This window comes from Oncorhynchus kisutch, unplaced genomic scaffold (genome assembly GCF_002021735.2).
Source record: "Oncorhynchus kisutch isolate 150728-3 unplaced genomic scaffold, Okis_V2 Okis01b-Okis20b_hom, whole genome shotgun sequence".
Classification (NCBI taxonomy): domain Eukaryota; kingdom Metazoa; phylum Chordata; class Actinopteri; order Salmoniformes; family Salmonidae; genus Oncorhynchus; species Oncorhynchus kisutch.
In genome coordinates, this window is record NW_022261978.1 from 8,414,813 (window position 1) to 8,442,572 (window position 27,760).

The 27,760-nt window shown below is 41.7% G+C and overlaps 2 protein-coding genes across 2 annotated transcripts; both read right to left on the reverse strand.

The window, feature by feature from the left end:
* LOC109876629 (zinc finger protein 436) lies at window positions 1-3,924 on the reverse strand. Its single transcript, XM_020469023.2, has 3 exons — window positions 3,806-3,924; window positions 1,826-2,404; window positions 1-1,666 (listed from the first exon to the last, which is right to left on the reverse strand). The coding sequence occupies exons 2-3, from the start codon at window positions 2,379-2,381 to the stop codon at window positions 516-518; spliced, it is 1,707 nt and encodes a 568-aa protein (XP_020324612.1). The 5' UTR covers window positions 2,382-2,404; window positions 3,806-3,924; the 3' UTR covers window positions 1-515.
* Window positions 3,925-5,967: 2,043 nt separating this feature from the next.
* On the reverse strand, window positions 5,968-25,035 carry LOC116358923 (myosin heavy chain, fast skeletal muscle-like). Its single transcript, XM_031811344.1, has 39 exons — window positions 24,808-25,035; window positions 23,263-23,409; window positions 22,121-22,277; window positions 21,620-21,647; window positions 21,241-21,355; window positions 21,043-21,135; window positions 20,627-20,687; window positions 20,384-20,482; window positions 19,463-19,566; window positions 19,150-19,288; window positions 18,253-18,371; window positions 17,944-18,093; window positions 17,681-17,851; window positions 17,216-17,519; window positions 16,819-16,883; window positions 16,638-16,725; window positions 16,404-16,521; window positions 16,165-16,288; window positions 15,594-15,730; window positions 14,864-15,119; window positions 14,443-14,685; window positions 13,736-13,912; window positions 13,495-13,640; window positions 13,225-13,315; window positions 12,432-12,821; window positions 12,218-12,344; window positions 11,912-12,030; window positions 11,451-11,647; window positions 11,132-11,315; window positions 10,830-10,995; window positions 10,558-10,682; window positions 10,089-10,397; window positions 9,665-9,868; window positions 9,383-9,508; window positions 9,084-9,254; window positions 7,601-7,705; window positions 7,403-7,498; window positions 6,851-6,982; window positions 5,968-6,100 (listed from the first exon to the last, which is right to left on the reverse strand). The coding sequence occupies exons 1-39, from the start codon at window positions 25,021-25,023 to the stop codon at window positions 6,080-6,082; spliced, it is 5,820 nt and encodes a 1,939-aa protein (XP_031667204.1). The 5' UTR covers window positions 25,024-25,035; the 3' UTR covers window positions 5,968-6,079.
* Between the last annotated feature and the right edge of the window lie 2,725 nt (window positions 25,036-27,760).

The following is a 27,760-nucleotide window of genomic DNA, read 5'->3' on the forward strand; positions in this document are numbered from 1 at the left end:
CGTGAGGATGGTCATGGGGCCAGAACAAATTGAATACAGGAAGCCCAAACCGATAACATTTTATTAAAACATAATTTCAAACCTTGCTTACATTTGTATAGGATCACATATATATATATATATATATATATATATCTCTTATGCGTGGGAACAGATTTTCAAAATTCAAATCACTTGGAGCTGATTGGCTGGTGTTAAAGTCTTTAATCTCCTACAATAAAAAATGATACATTATTAGATTTTTTTTACCAGAAATCTTGGGGTCCAATCAAAACCACCCGCGGGCAGCCAGTTGGGGAACCCTGCACTAGAGCCTACCCCACTTACCTCTTCAATATAAGAGGATACATATGCAAATAAAATATGATTGGTCAGATCAGATTGTGATGTCACGCGCTGGAACAAAAACTCTATCCCACCTGAATAGGCTGAAAATCCAGGCAAATATATATATTTTTAAGTGTTATTTCAACCTTATTAAAACTGCTCTGCTCCTTTAACATCATAAGATATGTTTACATGTGTTTTACTTCTGTGGTTTGAAGTTGACTTTCTTCTAAAGCAAGAGCACTCTGTCCGGTGTCAGGGCTGTGATACTTTAACTGGTGCGTCTTCAGATTTGATGACTGACTGAATCTTTTCCTACATTGAGAGCATTGGTGAGCCTTTTCTCCTTTGTGAGTTTGCTGGTGTCTATTTAGGTGGTGCAACAGACTGAAAACCTTTCCACAATGGGAGCAGTGGTATGACCTATTTTCTGTGTGAGTTAGCTGGTGTGTCTTCAGACTTGAAAACTGACTGAAACTCTTTTCACACTGGGAGCAGTGATACGGCTTCTCTCCTGTATGAGTTCGCTGGTGTGTCTTTAGATCTGAAGACTGATTGAAACTCTTCCCACACTGAAGGCAGTGGTAAGGCTTCTCTCCTGTGTGAGTTCGCTGGTGTGTCTTTAAGTAGCTTGAATGACTAAAACTCTTTCCACACTGAAAACATTTGTGAGGCTTCTCTCCTGTGTGAGTTCGCTGGTGTATCTTTAGATCTGAAGACTGATTGAAACGCTTCCCACACTGGGAGCAGTGGTAAGGCTTCTCTCCTGTGTGAGTTCGCTGGTGTGTCTTTAAGTAGTTTGAATGACTGAAACTTTTCCCACATTGGGAGCAGTGGAAAGGCTTTTCTCCCGTGTGTATTCTAAGATGATTTTTCAGGGAATCAGGTCGCTTAAAGCCCTTCCCACATTGGGAGCAGTGGATAGGCTTCTCTCCTGTGTGGATCAGCTGGTGTCTATTTAAGGTCTGTGAAAGAGGAAAACTCTTCCCACATACAGAGCAGTGGAAAGGCTTCTCTCCTGTGTGAGTTATCTGGTGTTTCTTTAGTTTGCTTGGTGCCTGAAAACTCTTCCCACATTGACCACAGGGGTAAGTCTTCTTTCTTTTGATAGTCTTTTTGCGTGGTATGACGTGAGTTGGACACACGGAACTGCCTCTGCAATCTGAGCAGGGGTGGGGCCTACAAGTGTGCCTTCTCAACTCCTCTGGCTCATAGAAACTAGTGAAGCAGTCCATGCAGTGGTGATGTTTCTGTCTTGAGTTCCTCCGTCTGTGTTGGTGATGCTTTCCTGATGCTGTGGAACTGGGCTCACTGTCTGAACCTGGGTTGGAGCGCTCTCCTGTGGGAATATGGACAGATAAAGGGTTAGAATCATGAACAGAGCATTGGAGGGGGTTTAATAGTCTTGTTGATGCAAGCAGACACACAATAAGAGTTTTAGAATCCCCTGTGGCCGCCAAGGCACAAACCTCTCTCCGTACTCCACACCTGAACTTACCTGGGTCAGTGATTCTATCTAATGCTGCCCCCTCTTCCTCTAGGTCTGGATCAGACACGTCCCTGTTCTCCTCTTCGTCTTTGATTTCTCTCTCCTCTTCTTCTAGTCCTCTCTCCTTTTTGACTTCGGTCTCCTCATCCTCTTTCACACCTCTCTCCTCCATCTCCTTGATGACTGCGTTCTCCTCCAGCTCTTCTTTGACTTCTGTATCCTTATGTTCCTTTTCAATCTCCATCTCTTCCTCTTTGACCGCTCTCTTCTCCTCCACCTCCTGTTTAATCTCTATCTCCTTATGGTCCTCTTTAACATCCATCTCCTCCTCTTTGACTGCTCTCTTTTCGTCCACCACCTTTTCTTCTTCTTCTTCTTTAACTTCTACCTTCTGATCTTCTACTTTAAGTTCTCTCTCTTCCCCTATCACAATCACATTGACTTCCAGTGGTTGACTGCAGTCCTCCAGCTTCACTGACACCATCTCTGGACCCTGCTGTGAGCTTTTCTGTGATGGAACACCACAGCCAGAACCTGGGGACTCCATAGACTTGGGTTCAGCCATGGTAGGCTAGTAGGTAGGTGGATCTGCAGATGGTTTAGTAAAAAGCAGCAGATACAGTGGAGGGTGATTTTCACTCTGCTAAGTCAAGTTACATTCCAAACACTGATTTTCTAAGGTCACAGATAGCGAGCTAGCTAGGTAACTAGCTTCCACATTTCTCATCACAGGTAGAGTTGGCTTGCTAACTAACCAGAGACACCTAGCCAATTGTTTTCAATTGTTTTCGTTCCGTATATCTGGTATTTTCTCTGAGGTGAAATAAGACTGCATGAGTTCTACCAGGTAGCCTCAACTTGAGTGAGCTAACTAGCTACTAAAAAAGATGGTTGTACTATATATGTTTTGCCTCTCAGCTAGTAATAGGCTGGACAATAAAATGAGTCAAAATTCACCCAAGGCTGAAAAACAGCAAAAGAACGTTGGCTAAGCTGGAACACTAGTGCGAGCCCATAGCAAATTAATGGAATCGAATGTTCGCAGAGCATGTTTTGACTGGAGTGATGCTTAGAATTCAATTTCGCCTAAATGGCAACAAAAAACGGTATCCTTTTTATTTTACCACTACAATCTGTTCCTCAGATGAAACTGGGGGAAAAAAACAACTTGTGTAGAAAGTAAATATCCGCACCTCGATGGTGTCAACTGTGCTTATGTCAGCGTAATGAGAAAGTAGGGAAAAATGAAAACGTAGGAATATTTCTGGTCTAGTGATCGATGACAAACAAGCAAGCTCGCTGCCCAGACTTACATAATTACATTTATTTTATTTAACTAGGCAAGTCAGTTAAGAACAAATTCTTATTTACAATGATGGCCTACCGAGGAACAGTGGGTTAACTGCCTTGTTCAGGGGCAGAACGACAGATTTTTACCTTGTCAGCTCGGGATTCGATCCTTTTGGTTACTAGTCCAACGCACCAACCTGCCGACCTCAGATTTCTATGAGTATGTTTGTTGTTGTTTACATTTGAACTATAAACAACGTGAGCATGTATCATTGCCAACGATAGCGAAGCAGGCATTGTGATGTGGAACAATAAGCTAGGAATAGAACGTTCGGAAGGCGGGTTGGTGCCACGGTGCTCAATAGAACTAATAGGAGCTGGCAGGGTGAAAATGTCCCTACAATAAGGCCTGTTTCTTTCGTGATTACTTCAAATTGACAGCAAGTAGTTAGGAAATATGGGCATATTATTAAACTGGGCTCCACGGCGGATGCAATGAACTAGTTTTTAATCAGAAAAAAGCGTTGTTAAAAATGTCATGTGTCCAGCCGCTAGTAAGAAAACAAGCTCCGTAGCTAACGCTAACAGTAGATAGCTACGTTATTGGCCCTCGGTACCCGCTATTACACCATTTGCTCTATCACCGACGATTGTCAATGGAAGTCATGCTTTAATTAGTTCAACATATCACAAACTCACCTTCAAACGTTGTGGCTAAAAGTCTTTATCGACAGTTGTTTGACTGAGTAAGAACACGCAAGGCTAAAAACCAACGATGTAAACTTCCAGATGCGTTCTTCTTCTTTAAGGGCGGAATATATAAGACAATGGTGTATTACCGCCACCTGCTGGATGGGATGAAACCTAAGAATTCTTCTTAGTTTGGCAAATTTAACACATGCGCAGTGAAAGCAACATAATCCACCTTTAAAATCAGTGTTTCAGGATCTCTCAACAGGTGGCTACGGTGTAATCCACTGCCAATTCCTCCTCATTTCCACTTTCTCCTTCAACAGCGTGCACTGACTCTGCATAGGAGACCTACTGGACAGCTACTGCAACCTCCTTCACCCTCACAGGGCACTCCGGGCAGTCAGGAACATGATTCCCAGTACAATTGCAGCACCGTACACTCTCTGACTCTTAAGCAACATATTTATTTTGTGCTGAAAGGAAAGTAGTGGGTGCGTGTCGAAAGCGCCCTGCTATAGGTTAGACGGTTTTGATTGAGTTTCTTCCCCCTTCCGTTTCTTACCACACAACTAGGACTACCATAGGACTACCATAGGACTACCATAGGACTACCATAGGACTACCAGGACTACCATAGGACTACCATAGGACTACCAGGACTACCATTGGACTACCATAGGACTACCATAGGACTACCAGGACTACCATAGGACTACCATATGACTACCATAGGACTACCATAGGACTACCATAGGACTACCATAGGACTACCATAGGACTACCATAGGACTACCATAGGACTACCAGGACCACCATAGGACTACCATAGGACTACCAGGACTACCATAGGACTACCATAGGACTACCATAGGACTACCAGGACTACCATAGGACTACCATATATTGAGCCACCATACTGAGAGAGTTTGGATTTCTGTTTTAAAAACCAGAGGATGAGTGTGAGCCATATTTCACTGTTCATTTCACACAAATAATTGTACATTTTCAAGTTATAAAACGGACGATTGTTTATTTTTGATTGTACTGTTGCTTCATGAGTTGTATGCGTGCGCTTGCTGTGACTGTGACCCTGGTATTGGCTACATATAATAATAATGTCTCCGTCATAACAATGCGAGTCGTTGTCCAAAAGGCGGGAAAGTTTAGGTCCAAAATGAACCCATAGAAACACATTTTGGACAGATTTTGGAGAGAGTGAAACCTCTCGCTTTACCTCTTCCTCTCTTTACAGTGTATTACTGTGTTTAGAAGGTGTATTACTGTGTTTAGAAGGTGTATTACTGTGTTTAGAAGGTGTATTACTGTGTTTGGAAGGTGTATTACTGTGTTTGGAAGGTGTATTACTGTGTTTAGAAGGTGTATTACTGTGTTTGGAAGGTATATTACTGTGTTTAAAAGGTCTATTACTGTGTTTAGAAGGTCTATTACTGTGTTTAGAAGGTGTATTACGGTGTTTAGAAGGTGTATTACCAAAATGTTCACACTTGAGGACAGTAGGGGAACGCTAATTGTTATGGAAGTCTATATCTGCTGAAATTCTATTGGATAATGCAAATTGTCTAAATCAATAAATCAATATCACATTCGTCATTTCTTTCCCCATTTATGTGGGCATAATATCAATTGAACCCAGAACTAAAGTCTCACATAATTTGGTCAGATGCTCGATTACCATGTATGTTTAAGTAATGTTTTTTACAATAGATTAATATTTGCATAATATGTGATAACATTCATATACAAAAATAAGGTTTGTTGTTTCCTTAGAACTTTGTTCTGAGAATTTCCCAACAATCTCCAAATTGTTCCCATTCAATTGCTACCATGGTTATGCATACATATGCTGCTCATGTCTTTTTCTTTCTGAAACATTTACATTTGGGCCTGTCCATAGTTTAAATTATCATGCTGATGTTTGGAAGGTCCGTCCCTGTGATCCATAAATCAGTCTATGAATTGTGAGAGTGGTTACATTTCTCCAGCCTCACCCCTCAGCTGTTTACCAAAAAAAGGGACCGCTTTTTTGGGGGGAAACACTTTGTTGATGTTGGAATCCCAGATTGCTCCTTTAATTAAAGTACAATAAAATACTTTTATTGTATGAAAAAGCTGTTTGCTGAGTAATAAATCCACAGTCACAAAGGAAGTGTATGTAGATCCACATGTTTTTAATCAATGCTCAACATTTCACCATGAAAATCATATTTTATGCATCACAGGAAAATGGTAAGACTTTGATCTTCAATACTTTGGTCTTGTTTATTCAGCAACTTCTTTTCCCTGTAAGAAGAAAGAAATAATATAATGGATCAGTAATAATAATGAACATGATAAATATATGGATAGAATATAATGGATCAGTAATAATAATGAACATGATAAATATATGGATAGAATATAATGGATCAGTAATAACAATCAACATGATAAATATATGGATAGAATATAATGGATCAGTAATAATAATGAACATGATAAATATATGGATAGAATATAATGGATCAGTAATAATAATGAACATGATAAATATACGGATAGACTTGGATAGAATATAATGGATCAGTAATAACAATGAATATGATAAATATATGGATAGAATATAATGGATCAGTAATAATAATGAACATGATAAATATATGGATAGAATATAATGGATCAGTAATAACAATGAACATGATAAATATATGGATAGAATATAATGGATCAGTAATAATAATGAACATGATAAATATATGGATAGAATATAATGGATCAGTAATAACAATGAACATGATAAATATATGGATAGAATATAATGGATCAGTGCTCAGCTTGGATTTTCAATTTTGAAGTACTTGTATATATATACTATAATTCCTATATAATATTTTTTGTTGTTGTTGCCCTTCCTGGAATGTTCTTCTTAGAGATCTTCAATACAGTTGAGTGTAAAACTTCAGTATTGACCTCTGAGAAGACTGAATCATAGGTGGTGTTGATGTGGTCATATCTGAACATGAGTCAGGTACAGGTTTAGTAGCAGTTCTGTACCTTTCCAGAGTCACGGGTCTTGGCTCTGAGCTTGTTGACCTGAGTCTCAGCAATGTCAGCACGCTCCTCAGCCTCCTCCAGCTCATGCTGAACCTTCCTGAACTTAGACATGTGTTGGTTTGCTGCTTCCTCCTGGGTGAGGAAAAGAGAGGGAGAGCAGAACATCAGCATTTAAAGTTTGAAGCTTCAGGTAGCAAATATAAATACTATTTTCAACAAAACAAATATTGGCAGATTTAGGATAGCAATGTATACAGGGAGATATATGATACTGCAGAGAAAGTGGGTGGCAGAACTAGAACAAACCGCTGCCTCCAGCACGATCACTAGACCAGCAAATTCATATTCAATCTCCTTTAAGTTGGTAACAAATAAGAGGCACTCACAAATGCGCATAATTTCTTCAGCATTTACTTGCACTATCAATTGTCATTGTTGACTGGTGTGCTGTAGCAACACTTTAACTAAACCGTATGGACATCACGTTTTGTAGGGGGAAAAAACATTTTCCATTGTATGCTTTCAGAGTATTTGACCTAGTCTGTGACTCACCGCTTCCTCAGCCTGCCTCTTGTAGGCCTTCACTTTCATCTGCAGCTTATCTACCAGGTCCTGAAGTCTGTTAACGTTCTTCTTATCCTCCTCAGTCTGTGGGAGAAGATCAAAGAATCAATGTCACAATAGTTTTATACACAAACCTCTCTGTGTTAGTGTCAAGTGTGTGAAGAAGGCACTTTCTCTATCTCTTACCTGGTAAGTGAGCTCCTTGACTCTGCGCTCATACTTGCGAACTCCCTTGACTGCGTCTACACCTCTTCTCTGCTCGGCCTCCACCTCAGTCTCGAGCTCACGCACCTTTGTGGAACAAATACAAGTAGGCATTTGTTTGAGGTGGTGAAATCAAATCAGACCTAACAACTATTTGTAAAACGGTATAATCTTCTACCCAGTCAAGGAGGCACAATTGTTATCTGTTCCTATGTACTCTGCAATTATAACAACAACTTTTCATTATCTAGGTCAGTAGTTCTCAAAGTGGAATTTACATTTCAATTTGTTTATGTTTATTTCCAGCAAGAACAGATTAAACAGCCCGGGATCTTTGGAAAATGTTCAGAGGGTGCAATACAGTACAATGTAATATTATTCATCCACAATTTATGTTATTAACTCTTAGATTAAACAACGGGTCTGGGAGGCTCACAACTCAATTCTTCTTGTATTTGAAATATGACTTTTAACCATTTTGTCATGCGTTTTGTGGTGTATGGTGCAGTACCAGTACGGCAACTAGAGGCCGCCACTCGCAAGTTTTAATGTTGTGACATTGCTTCTATTATGGAGCTCGCGCTCTGGCAGTTGAGAGTAGTTTGCCAAGTGAGCCAACAGCAAGACAGAAGCACCGACATAAATACATTTTAATGTCTTTATTTTGAAAGTAAGCGAGTGGAAAAACACCATATTCAAGACGGCAAAGTTTCTGGAGTATGTACATATGTTTGTTGAGATATTATGTTGTATTTTCAGGTTTTACGAACTTATTAAAGTCCGCTAGCCTAAAAGCTAATTCAGCCATTAGCCTGCTGGCCGGTAGCCCCGCATAGCAACGCTAGCTTGCCTAGCAACGGTTGTTCAATGAGACGTAACAATAGAGAGATAAATGATTACTATGACATTAATTCGATGAATGTATATTATATTCTGTGTTGATATTTATTGTGAATTATTATTATTATTATGATCGAAATGGCAGATTAGAAGAAGTCTTGATCCAATACCTTTTTATTTAAAGGTCTTGGATCAACTCCACTAAATAAGTGTACAATTATTATAATTTGTTGTGATCATAAATCCACAGTAATTTAAGCTTTAAAACTGCAACATTTTCTCTCAGATGCAAACAAGGGGGACTTAAAAATGTTATTTCCCAGGGCCCGAGACTTGATTAGTCCAGTCATGCACTACAGAAGTCATAGTAAATCTGCGTGGATGCTATTTTTGATGCACTTTAAAGTAGGGGTTGTGTTCTGATATTATGAAGGGGGTCCCTGATGAATTTGCTATCACAAAAGGGGTGGTCCCCGATGCAAAGAAGTTTGGGAACCCCTGATCTAGGTGGGTTATTGTGAGAACAAGTCATTAAACAATGTTCTTGTTTATTTTTTATATGATCAAATACATTTCCAGCAATCAGTCTTTCAATCCACCCTAATCCACCCTGCTGGTATCTCACCCTGGACTCCAGTTTCTGGAGCTGCTTCTTGCCTCCCTTCATGGCCAGATTCTCAGCCTCATCCAGGCGGTGCTGCAGGTCCTTGACTGTGACCTCCAGGTTCTTCTTCATCCTCTCCAGGTGAGAGCTGGTGTCCTGCTCCTTCTTCAGCTCCTCAGACATCATGGCCGCCTAGAATAGTAGTTTGTTTATTTTATGCACCAATCATAATGTCCCTCGCAGATCTTTGTTGTTCTTATCCAGCCCAGCTACCATTGGCACATGGGGACAAATCAAGTTGATGTAATTCAAGGACTCACGTCAGTGATTGCCTTCTTGGCCTTCTCCTCTGCATTCCTGGCCTCCTGGACAATGTCGTCCACCTCTCCCTGCACCTGCACCAGGTCAGTCTCCAGCTTCTTCTTGGTGTTCAGAAGGCTGGTGTTCTTAAGAAGGAAACAAGACGATTTGTTTGACTCTCAAGAGAACTTGCATGTCACAAGACTGAAATTCTGAACATCTAAAGCAAGCACTGTCAAATTCCAGGTGTGTTTAAACTGTATGCTTGGTTGAGTTTCATTAGAAACGGCTTTGACCCATACCTGGGAGTGCAGCAGTCCAACACGCTCGCTGGCGTCTACCAGCTCAGTCTCAGCCACTTTGCGGCCTCTCTCTGTCTGCTCCAGAGCAACTCTCAGCTCCTCGATTTCAGCCACCATCAGACCGTTTCTACGCTCCACCATGGCGGCCTGCTCCTTCATGTCTTCTGCAGCGCGGACGGCGTCATCAAGGTGCAATTGGGCATCCTGTGGTTCACAATGACATACGTTCATTAGGACTTGTGGAAGTAGAGGTGATAGGATCGATCAGTGATAGAAACGTTCACTGGGAAGAATTTCCCAGTATCCCTACCTTTCTACAGCACATAGTTCTATTCAATTCCTCTGTTCTATTATTTTCTACAGATTCACAAACAAATCCCTCTCCATGTTGAGGTGTTTGAACCTGATGTCCCAGTCCCTTTACCTTGAGCTGTCCCTGGACGTTCCTCAGCTGTTTCTGGGCCTCAGCGGCCTGCCTGTTGGAGTGGCTCAGCTGGATCTCCATCTCGTTCAGGTCTCCCTCCATCTTCTTCTTCACCCTCAGGGCGTCATTCCTGCTCCTGACCTCAGAGTCCAGGGTGCTCTGCATGGAGTCAACCACCCTCTGGCTGTTCCTCTTGATCTGCTCCATCTCCTCATCCTTCTCAGCGATCTTCCTGTCCACCTCACCCTTGATCTGGTTCAGCTCCAGCTGCACACGCAGAATCTTGGATTCCTCGTGCTCTAGTGTGCCCTGGACAAACAGAAGCAGTCAGGCCAATTGTGTTAAATACATTTGGATGTAGGAATTAAATATATATGACTACAATAAACACCAATACACAGGGCCTTTCACTGTAGCTGGCATTGGTTAGTTAACACTGCTTTTCCCAACAAACAGCTGTAGTTTGTACCTCAGCCTCCTCCAGAGCGGTCTGGATCTCAGACTTCTCTGTCTCCACGGTCTTCTTGGCCTTCTCCAGCTCATGGATGCTCTTGCCAGTCTCTCCGATCTGCTCAGTCAGGTCAGAGATCTCCTCTGCACACACACACACAGAAGCAATTTAGACTTGGGAGATTTTCAGTGGATATCGCCAATGCACTGAAGTTGACATTGAATCATATTAACAGCAATTAATATTGCTAATGAAACATGAGCCAAATAGAATTGCTGTCAAATGCTCACGTTGCAGGTTCTTGTTCTCTCTCTTCAGAGTCTCCAGATGATCCAGAGCCTCCTCGTAGGAGTTCTTCATCTTGAAGAGTTCAGTGCTCATAGAGCGAGCCTCCTTCTGAGCTCCTTCCAGCTCAGCCTGGCCCTCCTCATACTTCTGCTTCCACTCTGCCAGAACCTAGGAGAATCAATGTGATTTTCATCAGAAGTCATTGATGAAGAGTTTTGAATCAGAAATATGCTACAATTATACTACAATTCATCATATTTCAAACAGTAAATATCAGCCTAGGGTAAGGTTTATTCATTTTCACCTTGTCAAAGTTCCTCTGCTTCTTGTCGAGGTTGGCAGCCAATGCATTGGCTCTCTCAACATCAATCATGAGGTCCTCCACCTCTCCCTGCAGCCTCTGCTTGGTCTTCTCCAGGGAGGCACACTTGGAGTTGGTCGCCTCAATGGTCTCCTCCGCCTCCTGCAGACGCTGGGCCAGCTTCTTCCTGTTGGACAACAGAGGTTGGTTTTATGGAGTGATACATATGTTTCAATACATATTGATGTAACATTTTCTCAGAGCCCCCTACCACCCTCACCATCCACACCATATCTGAGTTTTTCTGTTGCGTGCGACTCACTTGGCCTCCTCCAGCTCCTCTGTCCTCTGGATGGCATCAGTTTCATACTTAGTCCTCCACTGAGCCACCTCACTGTTCGCCTTGGACATGCCGCGTTGCAGCTCTGCCTTGGCCTCCTGCTCCTCCTCAAACTGCTCCCTCAGGAGGTCACAGTCATGGCGGGCAGACTGGACACCATGGGCCAGTGCATTTTTAGCCTGTGAGAATGAAAGACAAGGAGAGATGAGTGAGATAGTCAAACACATTATGGTCGAAGTCTCTGAGGGTGGAGAGACAGTAGAACTCTCTGAGGGTGGAGAGACAGTAGGAGTCTCAGAGGATGGAGAGACAGTAGGAGTCTCTGAGGTTGGTGAGACAGTAGAAGTCTCTGAGGGTGGAGAGACAAGGTGGTGTAGTCACCATCTATATGAAGATATGGCTCTAAACTCTGTGGACGGTGGAGTCCATCTTGGGTCCCTTACCTTGACCTCCTCCTCAGTCGCCCTCTTCAGCTCCTCCACCTGCTGGGTGAAGGCCTGTTTTCCTCTGGTCAGCTGAGACACCAGGGCTTCCTTCTCCTCCAGCTGGCGGCCAAACTCACCTGCAGGGACAGAGGAACATCTTGTTAATAGGATCTCTGTTTTCTAAGATTGAAAATGGATTCTGAGGTATCATAGGGCAATGTTAGGTGGTGAATAGTACAGTAGAAACTATGTGGATATCGCCCCTAATACATGTTGGGTTCTACTGAAGGAAAGCATTGGCTTGTTGTTTTTTGTTGATGGTACCATTTTCTGTCAGGAGTCGGGCTCTCTGTCCGCTGATGTCGTTGACCTGGCGAACATTCTCATCATTCTTAGTCTTGAGCTCACTCAGCTGGTCCTCAAGAGTACGGCACATCTTCTCCAGATTGCCCTGTTAGTGAAACATGTTCCATTATTTCTTTATATTTGTGACTCCTGTCAACTTCAGTTCACATGAATTCAAAACCTCACTACTCACCTTAGCCTTGGCGACGGCCTCCATGTTGCTGGAGAGGTCATCAATCTCCATCTTGTACTCGCTCTTCTCCTTCTCCAGCTTCTGCTTGACGCGCTGCAGGTTGTCGATCTGCTCCCCGAGCTCAGCCACACTGTCGGCCTGCTTCTTGCGCAGAGCGGCGGCTGTGGCCTCATGCTGCAGGGTGGACTCTTCAAGATCACGACGCAGCTTCTGGAACTCAGCCTCACGCTTCTTGTTCATCTCAATCTGAGCAGCAGTGGCGCCTCCGGCCTCCTCCAGCCTCTCGCTGATCTCCTCAAGTTCCCTGGAGAGATCGGCCCTCTGTTTCTCAACCTTAGCCCTGGCAGCACGCTCAGCCTCAATTTCCTCCTCCAGCTCCTCAATACGGGCCTAGAATAGGGGCAGGAGCAGGGGGATGAACACTACAATACAGTTGAAACAATTGAACTCCACAAAATAATAATAGGATGTATATTTTGTATAAATGTGTAATAAAAACCCAGTTACACTAATACATTCAGTAGACAGTGTCCCATGCAGGAGCCAAACCCTCAAAGGTAAGAAGTTAGACAGAGGACTCTAGATGGATATAAGCCTTTTTAACATGTATATTGTCATTGAGGGCTTAGTGAGGATGGTAAGAAGCACCAACAAGAAACACCATCTTCCAACCTACTGAGCCATCAGAAGCCACCTGGAAAACTGTCTGCTGCCAGAAAAAGTGTCCATTCTTTTAAAGGAAATGGTTCAAGTCTGTGATTTTCTGTACTGGAGCTTATATCCTGTACTATACCTGGAGTTCCTTGATCTTCTTCTGGAGCTGAGCTCCCAGAGACTGCTCATCCTCAATCTTGCTGAGGAGCTGGGTGGTCTCAAACTCCTTCCTAAGAAACACAAACACGTTGATTGCAGAGTTGGTTTTGGTTCGATAGTGTAAAGGGAGAGTATTATACCATTCACTTGGCTTTTAAGAATCACATGCAAATGCTAATTAATAATTACAAGAATTAGTCAAGAACAACCATTATAGCAGGTAATACTGTTGTCATTTGTTTGTGTTTACTTCTTGATTTTCTCATCAGCTTGCTGCTTGTCATTCTCCAGGTCCATTATGGACTCCTGGGCCAGTTTCAGATCTCCCTCCAGCTTTCTCTTGGCTCTCTCAAGGTCCATACGGAGCTTCTTCTCTTGCTCCAGAGAACCCTCAAGCTAGAAGATAAAACACATATATTGTTAAAATCTAAACAACTGAAGATAATATCATCTTACATACTATCATGGCCAAAATGTCAAACTCCACTCACGTCGTCCACTTGCTGTTCCAGCTTGGTCTTGGCCTTGGTCAGAGTGTTGACTTTGTCCTCCTCTGCCTGCAGGTCATCCAGTGTCTGCTGGTGGGCCTCTTGGAGGGCTTTCTTCTCCTTGGTCAGCTTGGCAACACTCTCATCCATAGACGCCATCTCCTCTGTCAGGTTTTTAACCTGTAAATTGCCACAACATAATTATAATTATACATAAAGGGGAGATTTAGTTTGTTAAATATTGCATTCATTTAATTTAGATTAGAAATGAATCAACAACTACTGTACTATAGATTCAACACTAGGGGGCAGTGTTCACCATGCCCGTCTACTGAATGGAAGTCAAACATGACATTTAAAAAAAAAACTTTATTTAAATAGGCAAGTCAGTTAAGAACAAATTCTTATTTTCAATGATGGCCAAAGAACAGTGCCTTGTTCAGGGGCAGAACGACAGATGTTTTACCTTGTCATCTCGGGTAACCTTTCTGTTACTAGTCCAACACCACTAGACTACTTGCCGCCCCATGAGAGGGGAGCAGAACATGCAATATATTTGGGGAGTACCCCGCAACTGAAATTCTACCATTGTGTCATAATATTTCCTGCACCCACAATACAACTTGAATTCCATTTCTGTTAAACTATGTTTTGAGTTGAATAATGTTTGGATTATTGTTGGTTAGACTGTCTATAGTAAGACACAAGACCTTGTTTTCAGTGGCGTGCTTCTCCTTCTCCACTTTGGCCAGGGTGAGCTCCAGGTCATCAATGTCCTTCTTCAGCTCAGAGCACTCATCCTCCAGCTTCCTCTTCTTGGCAGTCAACTCAGCATTGATCTCTTCCTCATCCTCCAGCCTCTCGGTCGTCTCTTTGAGTTTGGCCTCCAGCTGGATCTTGCTCTTGATGAGCCCCTCACACCTTTCCTCAGCATCGTTCAGACTCTCTCCTTCCTGGTTTCAGAACAGCAGAAACAAAATCAGAGGCCTCACTTTGTATCCAAGTTACATGTTACTCAAAGAGGTCAGAGCAAATCAATAGAAATTCATGAGATATATAACATTGGCAATACAAATGTGTGTTCATATGGATTTGTATTCATGTGTATGCAAATGTGCCTGGGTCACTCACAGACGCGACTTGGAGCGCCAGGTCGTTCTTCTCCTGCGTCAGGGCCACCAACTTCTCCTCCATTTGCTTCTTTGTGGCCAGAGCCTTGGCCAGGTCTGTCGTCATCTTCTCATAGTTCTCCTTCATGTTGGCCAGCTCCTTCTCAGTCTCAGCACTCTGCAGCAGGGGCTTGATCTTGAAGTACAACTTCATCCATGGCCAGGTTTTCACATTCATGAATGAGCGGATGTTGTACTGGATGGAGTAAATTGATTCTCTGGTCGATAGAAAGGATGGAGTGTCATGGTGAGTGACATGCTTAAAGCTACATTCTGGGATTAGATGAACAACAAAACAGAACCACCTGCCACTGTTTGTTTACAGTTGAGGAATGGGGCTAGGGAAATGTAACACCTCTTAAATTCATAGACAGTGCTCTAGATGCAATATCTGACAGGTCGTGCATTCTAAGCTCATGAGACATTTTATATTCTTCAAGAATGAAAAGGTAAATACCAAAAATTTAAATGACAGTTGAACAGCCAAATCCCAAACTGCAGCTATTAAGCTAGAATCCTTAGTTGCTACATCCATTTCTGGACTAAATTAATTAACCCAAAAGCTTTAGTAGACCATTATAAGATGTACTTTCTCATTCTGAACAACTCACAGCATATACAGTATGTAATCATAATGCATTAGATACAGGTGGTTGACAGAAAGCTTTGCCAAGATGTCTACTATTCCTCACCTCCTCTCCATCATCTTGCTGAACTCTCTCCTCATGAGGAATCCACGGCTGAGAGCCTGGACCATGCCGACCAGAGTGGCCAGCTTCTCATCTCTCATCTCCTCCAGGACACCCAGCAGACCGGCTTTGAAGAACACCTAAGACACAGGTTAACATGGTCAATGGAACCACAGATAGAAAGGGTTGAATCAAAAGAGGGGAACAACACCACTAGATTGATTTAAACAACATTAACTTTGCAATGGTTGCAAACAAACCATGGGAGAGGTTGTTTCTAAGTTGTTAGACATTGCACAATTGTAGATTAATAATGTACACAGATGCAGATAACTGCAGCCATAACACTCTAACAAAATGCACATGATAATGAGTTTAGATTCTCTTCTATACTTGTGATGTATGACTTTGAAGAAAAACACTACAATGTTTTTCCACCTTTTCCATTAGTTAAATGTAGAAGAAAAAACAAAAGGATGGATAGATCACCTGGAGAGATTTTATATGGTACGGGTTTAAATTATTATTCCAGTTGTGTTTTGTTGTCAGCTTTTACTGGGGGTTTTTGACTGACCTTGGTGTGTCCAAACTTGTAATCCTCGTGATTCACATCAATGGACCCAAGCAGCTTCTCAGAAGCCTTCTTGTTGTCCATGAACTGGCCCTCAGGGATGACGCTGGCATTCAGTACCTTGTACCTGAATAAAGATAGATTATTTACATATGTGCAGTTGTAGGTTGGTTATATTACGCAAAAGGTAAGCTTATCCTTGGAGCAGATCTGTGAGCATGTGTGCATTTATGTTTGTGTACCTCTGCTTGAAATCAGCATAGATAATTCTGCTGGGGAATCCCTTTCTGCAGATCCTGATACCCTCCAGTACACCATTACACCTGAGCTGGTGGATAACCAGGAAGTTCTCCATCAGACCTGGTAAAACAAAACAAGTCTCTTTTAATACTAATAAACAGGTTATAGATTGGGATCGTTAAGGTTACTGATACTGGACTGATAAGATGACATATTCAAGTCAATATTTCTTGTACCTGGAGTCTTTGACTCGTTGGGGATCAGGCAGCGCACAAAGTGAGGATGAGTGCTCCTCAAGTTGGTCATCAGCTTATGTAAGTTCTCCTGTAAGAGGGTTACAAACCATTTCCTCAGACATCATTTATGATAATCAATGCAACTTTTGAAGGACTGAATATACTAATTTCAAAAGCTCACCCTGAACTGGGAGGACACAGTCTGCATGGAACCACCCTTCTTCTTGCCTCCTTTCTTGGATGTATCTGTTAAAATGTGGAAAAGTTAAATATAACTAGAAAAGTACATTTCCTAGAGTGGGTGGAATGAATATAATAATTAGAAGAGTATGTAAGAAATCTAGAGTGGTCTTGTCTTCAGCAAGCACACTAATTATAAACCAGATAATCTCTGATTAACTTCACACTTATCTAGAGGCAAATGCTGCCAATCAGATTGTGTAGAATAACACCTATTGTATGATTAAATTAACCCAGTAATAAACCCTGAGAAAGTGTGATACATTCAAAGACTTTAAAGAACATTTGGTTGTAACAAGTGCTTTAAATTAAATATTTTGACGTGATGCCAGTCTTACCCTCAGGTGGGGCAGCAGGATACAGGGCAGCCAAAAGTTTGACTGAAGACTTCCCGTACAGTTGACAAACTGAGTCGTTCAGGGGGTCCTTGTTCTTCTCCAGCCAGCCAGTGATGTTGTAGTCCACAGTTCCGGCGTAGTGCACCAGGGAGAAGTGGGCCTCTGCCTTGCCTTTGGCAGGCTTGGGCTTCTCAAACGCCTTTGTTTTGCCAAGATGCTGGGAGTACAGCTTGTCCTTGAAGGTAGTGTCTGAAGACTTGGGGAACATGCACTCCTCTTCAAGGATGGAGAAGATGCCCAATGGCTTTACGAAAAGAGATGTATATCAAATTAGTGATATTTCCATTTAGGATCACATTTATTCCTTTTGCAAACATTCTACTTGCGGATTACATTCATTTAGGAAACATTGAGTTCTCAACAGTCAGATACGTTGTACCATTAAAATCCTCACAGACATCTTACCTTCTCAATAAGCTCAATGCAGGCAGCCAAGTCCATGCCGAAGTCAATGAAGGCCCAGACGATTCCCTCCTTCTTGTACTCCTCTTGCTCCAGGACAAACATGGTGTGGTTGAAAAACTGTTGCAGTTTCTCATTGGTGAAGTTGATGCACAGCTGCTCCATGCTGTTGTACTGTTGATGGAATTTTAAAAGGGATCATTTCATCATACAAGACTAATCCATCTCAATCACAACTAATTGTCTTGTTCTGGTCTCATACTCACGTCAAAGATCTCAAACCCGGCAATGTCGAGCACACCGATATAGAACTGCCTTGGCTGCTTGGTGTCCAACATCTCATTGATACGGATGACCATCCACAAAAACATCCTCTCATAGATGGACTTGGCCAGAGCACTGACTGAGTTATTAACCTGCAATGATAATACCTCAAATTAATACATGAGATATTGACCATGTCTCTTGATAAGAGCTAGGGAAAAACAAGATATGTTTTTTTTAAAGCTATGCACTCATCCCCAAAATAATTATGGTGCTCAGAAAATGGTAGATGCTCTGTTTGGCTGACTTACCTGAGGCACAGTCTGTCCCTTGGTCACATACTCGTTGCCGACCTTCACTCTGGGGTAGCACAGAGCCTTCAACATCTCAGCTGAGTTCAGGCCCAGCAGGTAGCCGATTTTATCAGCCACTGGAGAGAGAACCAACAACAACAGACTCAGGGACACAAGATCACTTGTTTCTGATTTCACACTGACAAAATAGTTTGGCTATCTTTTTTGTGGGTTAGGTTTAGGTTTTCTCACATATCCATCATTTCAAATAATTTCTGGAGGTTGGAATTGTGTCTTAAAAATAACTCCTGCCTGACTACACTGGGTGTACAAAACATTAGGAACACCTGCTCTTTCCATGACAGACTGACCAGGTGAAAGCTATGATCCCTTGTTGATGTCACCTGTTAATTACACTTCAATCAGTGTAGATGAAGGGGGGAGACAGGTTAAAGAAGGATTTTTAAGCCTTGATGCTGTTGAGACATGGATTGTGTATGTGTGCCATTCAGAGGCTGAATGGGCCTGACAAAATATTTATGTTCCTTTGAACAGGGTATGGTAGTAGGTGCCAGGCGCACCGATTTGAGTGTGTCAAGAACTGCAACGCTGCAGGGTTTTTCACACTCAGCAATTTCCTGTGTGTATAAAGAATGATCCACTACCAAAAGGAAATCCAGCCAACTTGACACAATTGTGGGAAGCATTAGAGCCAGCATGGGCCAGCACCCCTGTGGAACATTTTCGACACGTTTTCGAGTCCAGGCCCTGACAAATGTATGCTGTTCTGAGGGCAAAAGGGGGTGCAACTCAATATTAGGAAGGTGTTCCTAATGTTTTGTACACTCAGTATATTTCCATCTTTGGGAATGGGACTAATGCTTTATATATTGTATATCTATGATCTGGACTCACCCTCTGTGCCGTCTGGTTCGGCCTGCTCCTCACGCTGCTTCTGCTTGAATTTCAAGTTGCCATGGTGCAATACAGCTCCTGTCAGCTTGTAGATGGCCTGCTTCTCTTCATTTGTGAAGCCCAGGATTGTAATGGCATCCTGGCATTAAAGAGGAAGTACAACAGTGATGAACTGAATGGTCATTTGGTATGTGAAAAAAATACATGAAGATTCCCAGCTACCACCAAGTTGGAATTGCACAGTGCATTCAGTGTGTATGGTGGTCCTAGCCATTCCATATCTAGAGTTTGGTTAACCCTTTGTTCGACTCACGTCTGTGGCATCCAGCTCGTCATTGTCATTGATGCTGGCCACAGTGATTTGTCCCTGACTACACATGGGAAAGTCGTAGGGGTTGGTGGTGATGAGCGCCATTTCTGTGGACAACAGAGAACAGCTTGTCAGTTAAATCTCTTAGAATTCTGCTGTTCTACTTTACAGTATCTCTCCCTCCTTTACTCAATAGATGGACTCAAGGATACATGTAGTATATAATGAATAACATCAAAAGAGGAGAATGAGACTTGTGGACTAGTGCATCACAGTGCATTACTTGATAGATATTTCCAGACCTTCCAAATGTCTAGATGCCTTGTTATCTTGGATGTACTCATTGTAATAGTATTATTAGTGTGGATTATAGTGTGGAGGGGTTGAGGGTAGATGAAGCATGGGACAAATAACAAACAAAAGACAACTATTGTAAAATACATTGTGTATGTAAAAGTTATATAGGTTGTATAAACTGGAAGTAGAAGCCTAAGTATTGTTGTCCATTTGTTAACTCCAATTAGGGGAGGAGTGGTAGGGTTAGGGGAGGAGTGGTAAGGTTAGGGGAGGAGTGGTAGGGTTAGGGGAGGAGTGGTAGGGTTAGGGGAGGAGTGGTAGGGTTAGGGGAGGGATGGTAGGGTTAGGGGAGGAGTGGTAGGGTTAGGGGAGGAGTGGTAGGGTTAGGGGAGGAGTGGTAGGGTTAGGGGAGGAGTGGTAGTGTTAGGGGAGGAGTGGTAGGGTTAGGGGAGGAGTGGTAGGGTTAGGGGAGGAGTGGTAGGGTTAGGGGAGGAGTGGTAGGGCTATGGGAGGAGTGGTAGGGATGATAGGGTTAGGGGAGGAGTGGTAGGGTTAGGGGGAGAAGTGGTAGGGTTAGGGGAAAATCTGGGTGGGAATCATTTTCTCTGGACCTCTACTTTGTCGTACCAACTATGTCAGGTTTGTGGCCTGTCATCATCTGGAAGAAGATGTGGTAGCCTCTCTCATCGGGCAGCTGGAAGGACACTCTGGACTTCTCCAGCAGGTCTGAGAGAGAAAGAGAATGAGTGAATGACACACAGAGAAAGAGAGAAGAGAACATGGGATAAAATTACATTTGATTATATGATCTTCAAAAAATAATCTTTGTGAATTTAGGAAAGCATTGAGAAACAATCAAAACCAACTCACAGGTTTCAATGTCAGCTTTAGCCAGTTTACCACCTTGGAAGTGAATCCTGATGAATTTACCCTATAGTAGAGCATGGGGTTTATAAATAGGCCAACAAATTAATCTAACATTTTACTTTGATAGACCCCTGTAAATGTTAGTTTGTTGGACAGATGTTGGATCTATTGATACAGATATAGGATCTTGATGTATGATCCAGTTTGCTACAGCAGGGGGAAAATCCTGCAGCAACAGGAAATGTGAATTATTACGTGGATTGCAAATATTATTTTTTTAACAAATTGGTAGGGGTCGATCTTTTTTTTGATTACTACAGCAAATCAAGTCTAAAATGTTAAAGTGTATACTATAGGGAACTAATGAAATACATTTTTCCAATATAAGTTAACTTCCACAGTATGCCCTTCATACTTACAAAGCGAGACGAGTTATCGTTCCTCACTGTCTTGGCATTACCGTAAGCCTCCAGCAGAGGGTTAGCTGCAATGATCTGATCCTCAAGAGACCCCTGATTGAGACAAACATAAGTTGCTCAGAAACTGGTAAAGTGCTAAAGTAATTTTTTCTTCATTGCTTGAAATGTGTTAAAAAGGCAAACACAAGAACAACCTACCTGCATTTTGCTGGGGTCTACTTCCTTCTTCTTCTCTCCACCAGACACTGCAATGGTGGCAAAGTACTGGATGACACGCTTGGTGTTGACAGTCTTTCCTGCACCGGATTCTCCACTGGTTTATATGACAGAGAAAGAGGGGTTTTAGTTACATTTTTGAGTGTCAGATTGGCTTTCACTAAGAAATAGCATAGAAAAATATACTGTTAACCTGTGTTCTGACATAAGTCTATAACAAATAATCCTTCTCATCGACTCGTTATTACACATAACCTGATGCTCTAATCCATACATATTGTCATGTATTTCATCACACCAAGTGACCCAACTTATTACAATAGAAACACTTTCTCAAGTGACATTTTAGTAAACAACTTACGTAATCAGGACGGACTGGTTTTCCTTATCTGGAACCAAAAAAACATATTGCTTATCATACTCAAGCAACATTTATGGGGACATTATTTCATTCATAGCATCATCATGACTTTAACTTTGGAACATTTTCTATTCAAGGGTAGTGAAATCAGATATTCCCAGCAAACTGTTATTACCTAGACTAGAAAACAGTAGATACCTCTCTGAAGCATATTCCATTGATGCATCCGTTAATCTATCCATAAGCTCTTAATTGACTTTGAGATCTATATGTCCTTATGGACATCCATCCATTCATTCATTCATTCATTCATTCATCCATCCATCCATCCATCCATCCATCCATCCATCCATCCATCCATCCATCCATCCATCCATCCATCCATCCATCCATCCATCCATCCATCCATCCATCCATCCATCCATCCATCCATCCATCCATCCATCCATCCATCCATCCATCCATCCATCCATCCATCCATCCATCCATGAGAGCTCGTACCAATCAGCATGAACTGAAAGGCGTTGTCAGAGACGGAGAAGATATGGGGTGGAGCCTCCATCCTCTTCTTCCCTCTGTAGGCATTGACAACCTCCATGTCGTACACTGGGAGCCACTTGTAGGGGTTCACCGTGGCACAGAAGAGCCCAGAGTAGGTCTGGATGAAAGAATAAATAAATGAGGGGATTAGTAAAGTCAGATGTTCTTTTACCTGGAATTATGTGAGGATGTGGGTGTTCTTTGGTTTACTGATGTGGGTCTACTGTATTGATATGTTTTGGTTTCTACCATTCATTACAGTGGTGTCACTTTACCGAGCTATATTGTAGGCTGTAAAAGTATACATTTTTATACTAATACAATTGCTTGAAAAAAAGTATTTTGTTTTTAACAAGTAATATATTTCTCTCTCAAAGAGATCGGGGTCAGAATTATAGAGGTCTATTTTCATGTCATCCGACCAAAGCACTGGTTCAAATCCAAGTGTCAGTTCCATTTGAGTAAACTCCAGCCGTTTACATTTGTTGGATGACACGAAAATAGAGCTCTTTGGGTAAGCCAACCAGTGATGGGTTTGGTGCTGAAATTAGAATGCATAAGCAGAAAAGAACCCCAATTCCTACTGTAAAATACGGTGGTGGATCTTTGATATTATGGAGCTATTTTGCTTCCACTGGTCCTGGGGCCCTTGTTAAGGTCAATGGTATCATGAACATTATCAAGTACCAGGATATTTTAGCCGAAAACCTCGTTGCCTTTGCCAGGAGGCTGAAACTTGGCCGCAAGTTAATCTTCCAGCAGGACAATAAACCCACGTTCACATAAAAATCTGCAATGAAATGGTTAATTGGCCACAAAGTCAACATTTTGCAAAGGCCATCTCAGTCTCGGGACTTGAAACCCATTGAAAACCTGCGGTTTGAATTCAAGTGGGCAGTCCATAAGAATGTCAAGGATCAGGAAGGATTCTGTATGGATGAGTGGTCTAAGATCCCTCCCAACTCATAAAAGATTTTAGAATAAATTTTTGCTCATATTTACCAAGAGTGTCAATATTTTTTGACTCCTCTGTATGGGTAGTACTGTATTTATGTATTTCTTATCTTCATGTATGTGTGTGTTTGTATGTGCAGGTTTCTTACATAGATCATCCATGCTGCATAACGCTCTTTGAGGTTATACAACACAGAGGCTTCATTCAGGTAGGTCATCATGGCCATGTCCTCAATCTTGTCATACTTAGGGGGGTTCATCTCATAGATGTCTGCATCTTTGAACTCTTTTCCTTCCTGAAACCATCAGAAATCTAGATTACACACAGAGCAAACTGGACATGACTGAATGCTTTTTGCTCATTAAATACAAGTTTAATCATTTAAAAAAAATGCATATCCATATTTAATCCAGCTACTTAGTTATCACCCACTGACACATACATGGTGATTCTTGACTAGTCAACATGAGAAATGTGTTAGTTATATAGTGCCTTCATAGTGCCTTCATAGTGCCTTCATAAAGCAAGTAAATGCTTCTAAGTGTTCATACCCCTTAATTTATTCCAGATTGTGTTGTATTACAGCCTGGATCCAACATTTATTAAATAGATATTTTTAAAATAAAATGTTGCACATTTATTGATAATGAAATACAGAAATATCTCATTTACATAAGTATTCACACACCTGAGTCAATACATGTTAGAATAACCTTTGGCAGAGATTACAGCTGTGAGTCTTTCTGGGTAAGTCTCCAAGAGCTTTACACACCTGGTTAGTACAATAATTGCGCATTATTCTTTTTTATATTCTTCAAGCTCTGTCAAGCTGGTTGTTGATCATTGCTAGACAGCCATTTTCAAGTTGTGTCATAGAGTTTCAAGCAAATTTAAGTCAACTGTAACTAGGCAATTCAATGTCGTCTTGGTTAAACAACTCCACCCGTATATTTGGCCTTGTGTTTTAGGTTATTGTCCTGCTGAAAATATTAAGTGTGGTATTCAATCGTGTTGGATTTGCTCCAAACATAACAATTTGTCTTCAGGACATGAAGTTAATTTCTTTGCCACATTCTTTAGAGTTTTACTTTTAATGCCTTATTACAAAAATAGGATGCATGTTTTGGAATAATTTTTAATTCTGTATACGATTTCTCCTTTTCAACTCTTTCATTTAGGTTAGTATTGTTATAATGTTGTTGCTCCATCCTCAGTTTTCTCCCGTCACAGCCATTAAACTCTGTAACTGTTTTAAAGTCACCATTGGCTTCATGGTGAAATCCCTGAGTGATTTCCTTCCTCTTAGGCAACTTAATTAGGAAGGGCGCCTGTATCTTTGTGGTGACTGAGTGTATTGATATACCATCCAAAGTGTAATGGTATACAACCTACCAGTAGGTTCCCTTTCTTTGCAAGGCACTGGAAACCCTCCCTGGTCTTAGTGGTTGAATCTGTGTTTCAAATTCACTGCTTGACTGAGGGACCTTACATATTATTGTAGGTGTGGTAATCAGAGATGAGGTAGTCATTCAATAATGATGTTAAACACTAGTATTGCAAACAGAGTGCATGCATGTATGTGTATCTTTTTTTTCCAACTTTTTTTTTGTTGACATTTTTAAAAAGAATTTAGATGATTTTTCAAGGAATAGTGTAAATGCACAAACTTGAATACTTTTCAGATGAGGCTTACCTCCTTAGTGCCGTCAGGTTTCGTGACTGTTACAGTACACTTCCCGTCGGCCCTGGCAGTGACCAAACCCTTGAGGTACAGCTCCGCCTTGTCTGTCACGTAGCAGGAGTTCTTTGAATCAAAGGGTGCGGTTTGTGCCTCAATCCTCTCCCTCTCAGGCTTACGGAGGTATATGGCAGCCTTGCCGTAGATTTGCATCTCCGCGTCCGTACTCATGGTGACGGATAACTAGGAAAGAGATGAAACATGATTGACTCTGTGGTGCTTCCTCCCCAGTCAACAGAGTTAGGTGAGTAGTATCTCTCTCAGAATATTCTCATCACTTTTTATGTGGAGACTCAAACCATGCCTCACCTTCTTTTCCCCCTCCTACAGATGAATGTGTACTTCTTGGAGGACCCTGTGAAACATGAGAGCGTTGTGAAAACACACAAGTCTAAATGCTCATCATTTAGCCGTCAAAAACATTTTGCCAACTCACTTTATTACACATTCAAATAATTACCCCTGGAAGCCCAGTTACATTCTAGAACCCCCTCAATGTATGTAAATGAGAGTTACAGATAGGAAGTAAAACATTTTAAATCAATGCCACTTTATTGCATACTGTCAAATCTTACAAGAGACATGCATAACTTAATTCAAACACTGCAGTTAGCTACTGCCTCAGTTGCTGAGTGCAAACATGAGACAAATGTAAAAGTTGGAGAGGTCTTACCACAGAGGAAGAAGGTATCTGACTTATGGATGCTGGGGCCTCAGTCTCCTTATATCTGGTTGGAAGTGCCAACAAAGCAACAGTTAATTATGGACCACTCTGGGGAAGGACATGGATTGTAGGAGAGACCTCCCCCCCAGACCTGTGTGTCTGTGTCTCACCAGCACCTCCCACTTCCAGGAACACCACACTCCCATTACATTACTTTTTAATGTCATGTTTGTCTCTGAATTGAATTTCACTGAATTTACATAAAGTAGATATGTCATTGCAAATAATTATTATAATGTCAAAAAAATGTGTTTGATTTATCAAATTGATTCCAATGTTACTCCCACTGACCCTCAAATACTGTAATGGAGTGAGTTTCCCCACAACCACTAATACAGTTTTCATCTGACCTGATTTAAATCTAATCTGACCTGATTTAAGTCTAATCTGACTTTATTTAAGTCTAATCTGACCTGATTTAAGTCTAATCTGACCTGATTTAGTTCCATTTTAGTGGCATTAATCCTCATCAACAACTTAATATATATGTTCACCTGTTATTTATATTGTTTAGCTTGTAAACACATCTGAACTGTCTCCTCACCTCATGCTTGTAAACACATCTGAACTGTCTCCTCACCTCATGCTTGTAAACACATCTGAACTGTCTCCTCACCTCATGCTTGTAAACACATCTGAACTGTCTCCTCACCTCATGCTTGTAAACACATCTGAACTGTCTCCTCACCTCATGCTTGTAAACACATCTGAACTGTCTCCTCACCTCATGCTTGTAAACACATCTGAACTGTCTCCTCACCTCATGCTTGTAAACACATCTGAACTGTCTCCTCACCTCATGCTTGTAAACACATCTGAACTGTCTCCTCACCTCATGCTTGTAAACACATCTGAACTGTCTCCTCACCTCATGCTTGTAAACACATCTGAACTGTCTCCTCACCTCATGCTTGTAAACACATCTGAACTGTCTCCTCACCTCATGCTTGTAAACACATCTGAACTGTCTCCTCACCTCATGCTTGTAAACACATCTGAACTGTCTCCTCACCTCATGCTTGTAAACACATCTGAACTGTCTCCTCACCTCATGCTTGTAAACACATCTGAACTGTCTCCTCACCTCATGCTTGTAAACACATCTGAACTGTCTCCTCACCTCATGCTTGTAAACACATCTGAACTGTCTCCTCACCTCATGCTTGTAAACACATCTGAACTGTCTCCTCACCTCATGCTTGTAAACACATCTGAACTGTCTCCTCACCTCATGCTTGTAAACACATCTGAACTGTCTCCTCACCTCATGCTTGTAAACACATCTGAACTGTCTCCTCACCTCATGCTTGTAAACACATCTGAACTGTCTCCTCACCTCATGCTTGTAAACACATCTGAACTGTCTCCTCACCTCATGCTTGTAAACACATCTGAACTGTCTCCTCACCTCATGCTTGTAAACACATCTGAACTGTCTCCTCACCTCATGCTTGTAAACACATCTGAACTGTCTCCTCACCTCATGCTTGTAAACACATCTGAACTGTCTCCTCACCTCATGCTTGTAAACACATCTGAACTGTCTCCTCACCTCATGCTTGTAAACACATCTGAACTGTCTCCTCACCTCATGCTTGTAAACACATCTGAACTGTCTCCTCACCTCATGCTTGTAAACACATCTGAACTGTCTCCTCACCTCATGCTTGTAAACACATCTGAACTGTCTCCTCACCTCATGCTTGTAAACACATCTGAACTGTCTCCTCACCTCATGCTTGTGATGTAGATGGTCGTTACCTCGTGCTTTGCTCAGTTTGATTTATCACCCTGGTGGAACCATATTAAATTCATATTTAAATCTAGAATGAAAACATTTAGGCTGTCAATTAAAGCTCATAAAACTGTTAAATCTAATGTGTTATTTATCTACAGTATGACATATTGAAGATTCTGGAGGCGCTTCTATTTGTCTCACATTTCAGTTGGCTAAAACGGTCCAGTAGGATTCTTATGACATAACACCAGTACAGTGTTTCAATCATCTTATCCACTCATATTGCTGACAGCGATATAACTGCCTCAAACTGTTCTCACAGTCTGAAGTAAACAGCTTAGAAGCCGAGCTGGCTGATTAAAAATGTAGATGTAGAAAATAGTAAAAATAAAGAAAAACCCTTGAATGAGTAGGTGTTCTAAAACTTTTGACCGGTATATATACAG

Excerpts from the sequence above, each read along its gene's own strand:
- LOC109876629 (XM_020469023.2), bottom strand. The coding sequence starts at position 2,381 with ATGGCTGAACCCAAGTCTATGGAGTCCCCAGGTTCTGGCTGTGGTGTT. Across the intron at positions 1,667-1,825 it reads AGATAGAATCACTGACCCAG|GAGAGCGCTCCAACCCAGGT; the intron begins GTAAGTTCAGGT and ends ATATTCCCACAG.
- LOC116358923 (XM_031811344.1), bottom strand. The coding sequence starts at position 25,023 with ATGAGTACGGACGCGGAGATGCAAATCTACGGCAAGGCTGCCATATAC. Across the intron at positions 23,410-24,807 it reads AACCTGACGGCACTAAGGAG|GAAGGAAAAGAGTTCAAAGA; the intron begins GTAAGCCTCATC and ends TGATGGTTTCAG. Across the intron at positions 20,483-20,626 it reads TAAAGCTGACATTGAAACCT|ACCTGCTGGAGAAGTCCAGA; the intron begins GTGAGTTGGTTT and ends TTTCTCTCTCAG.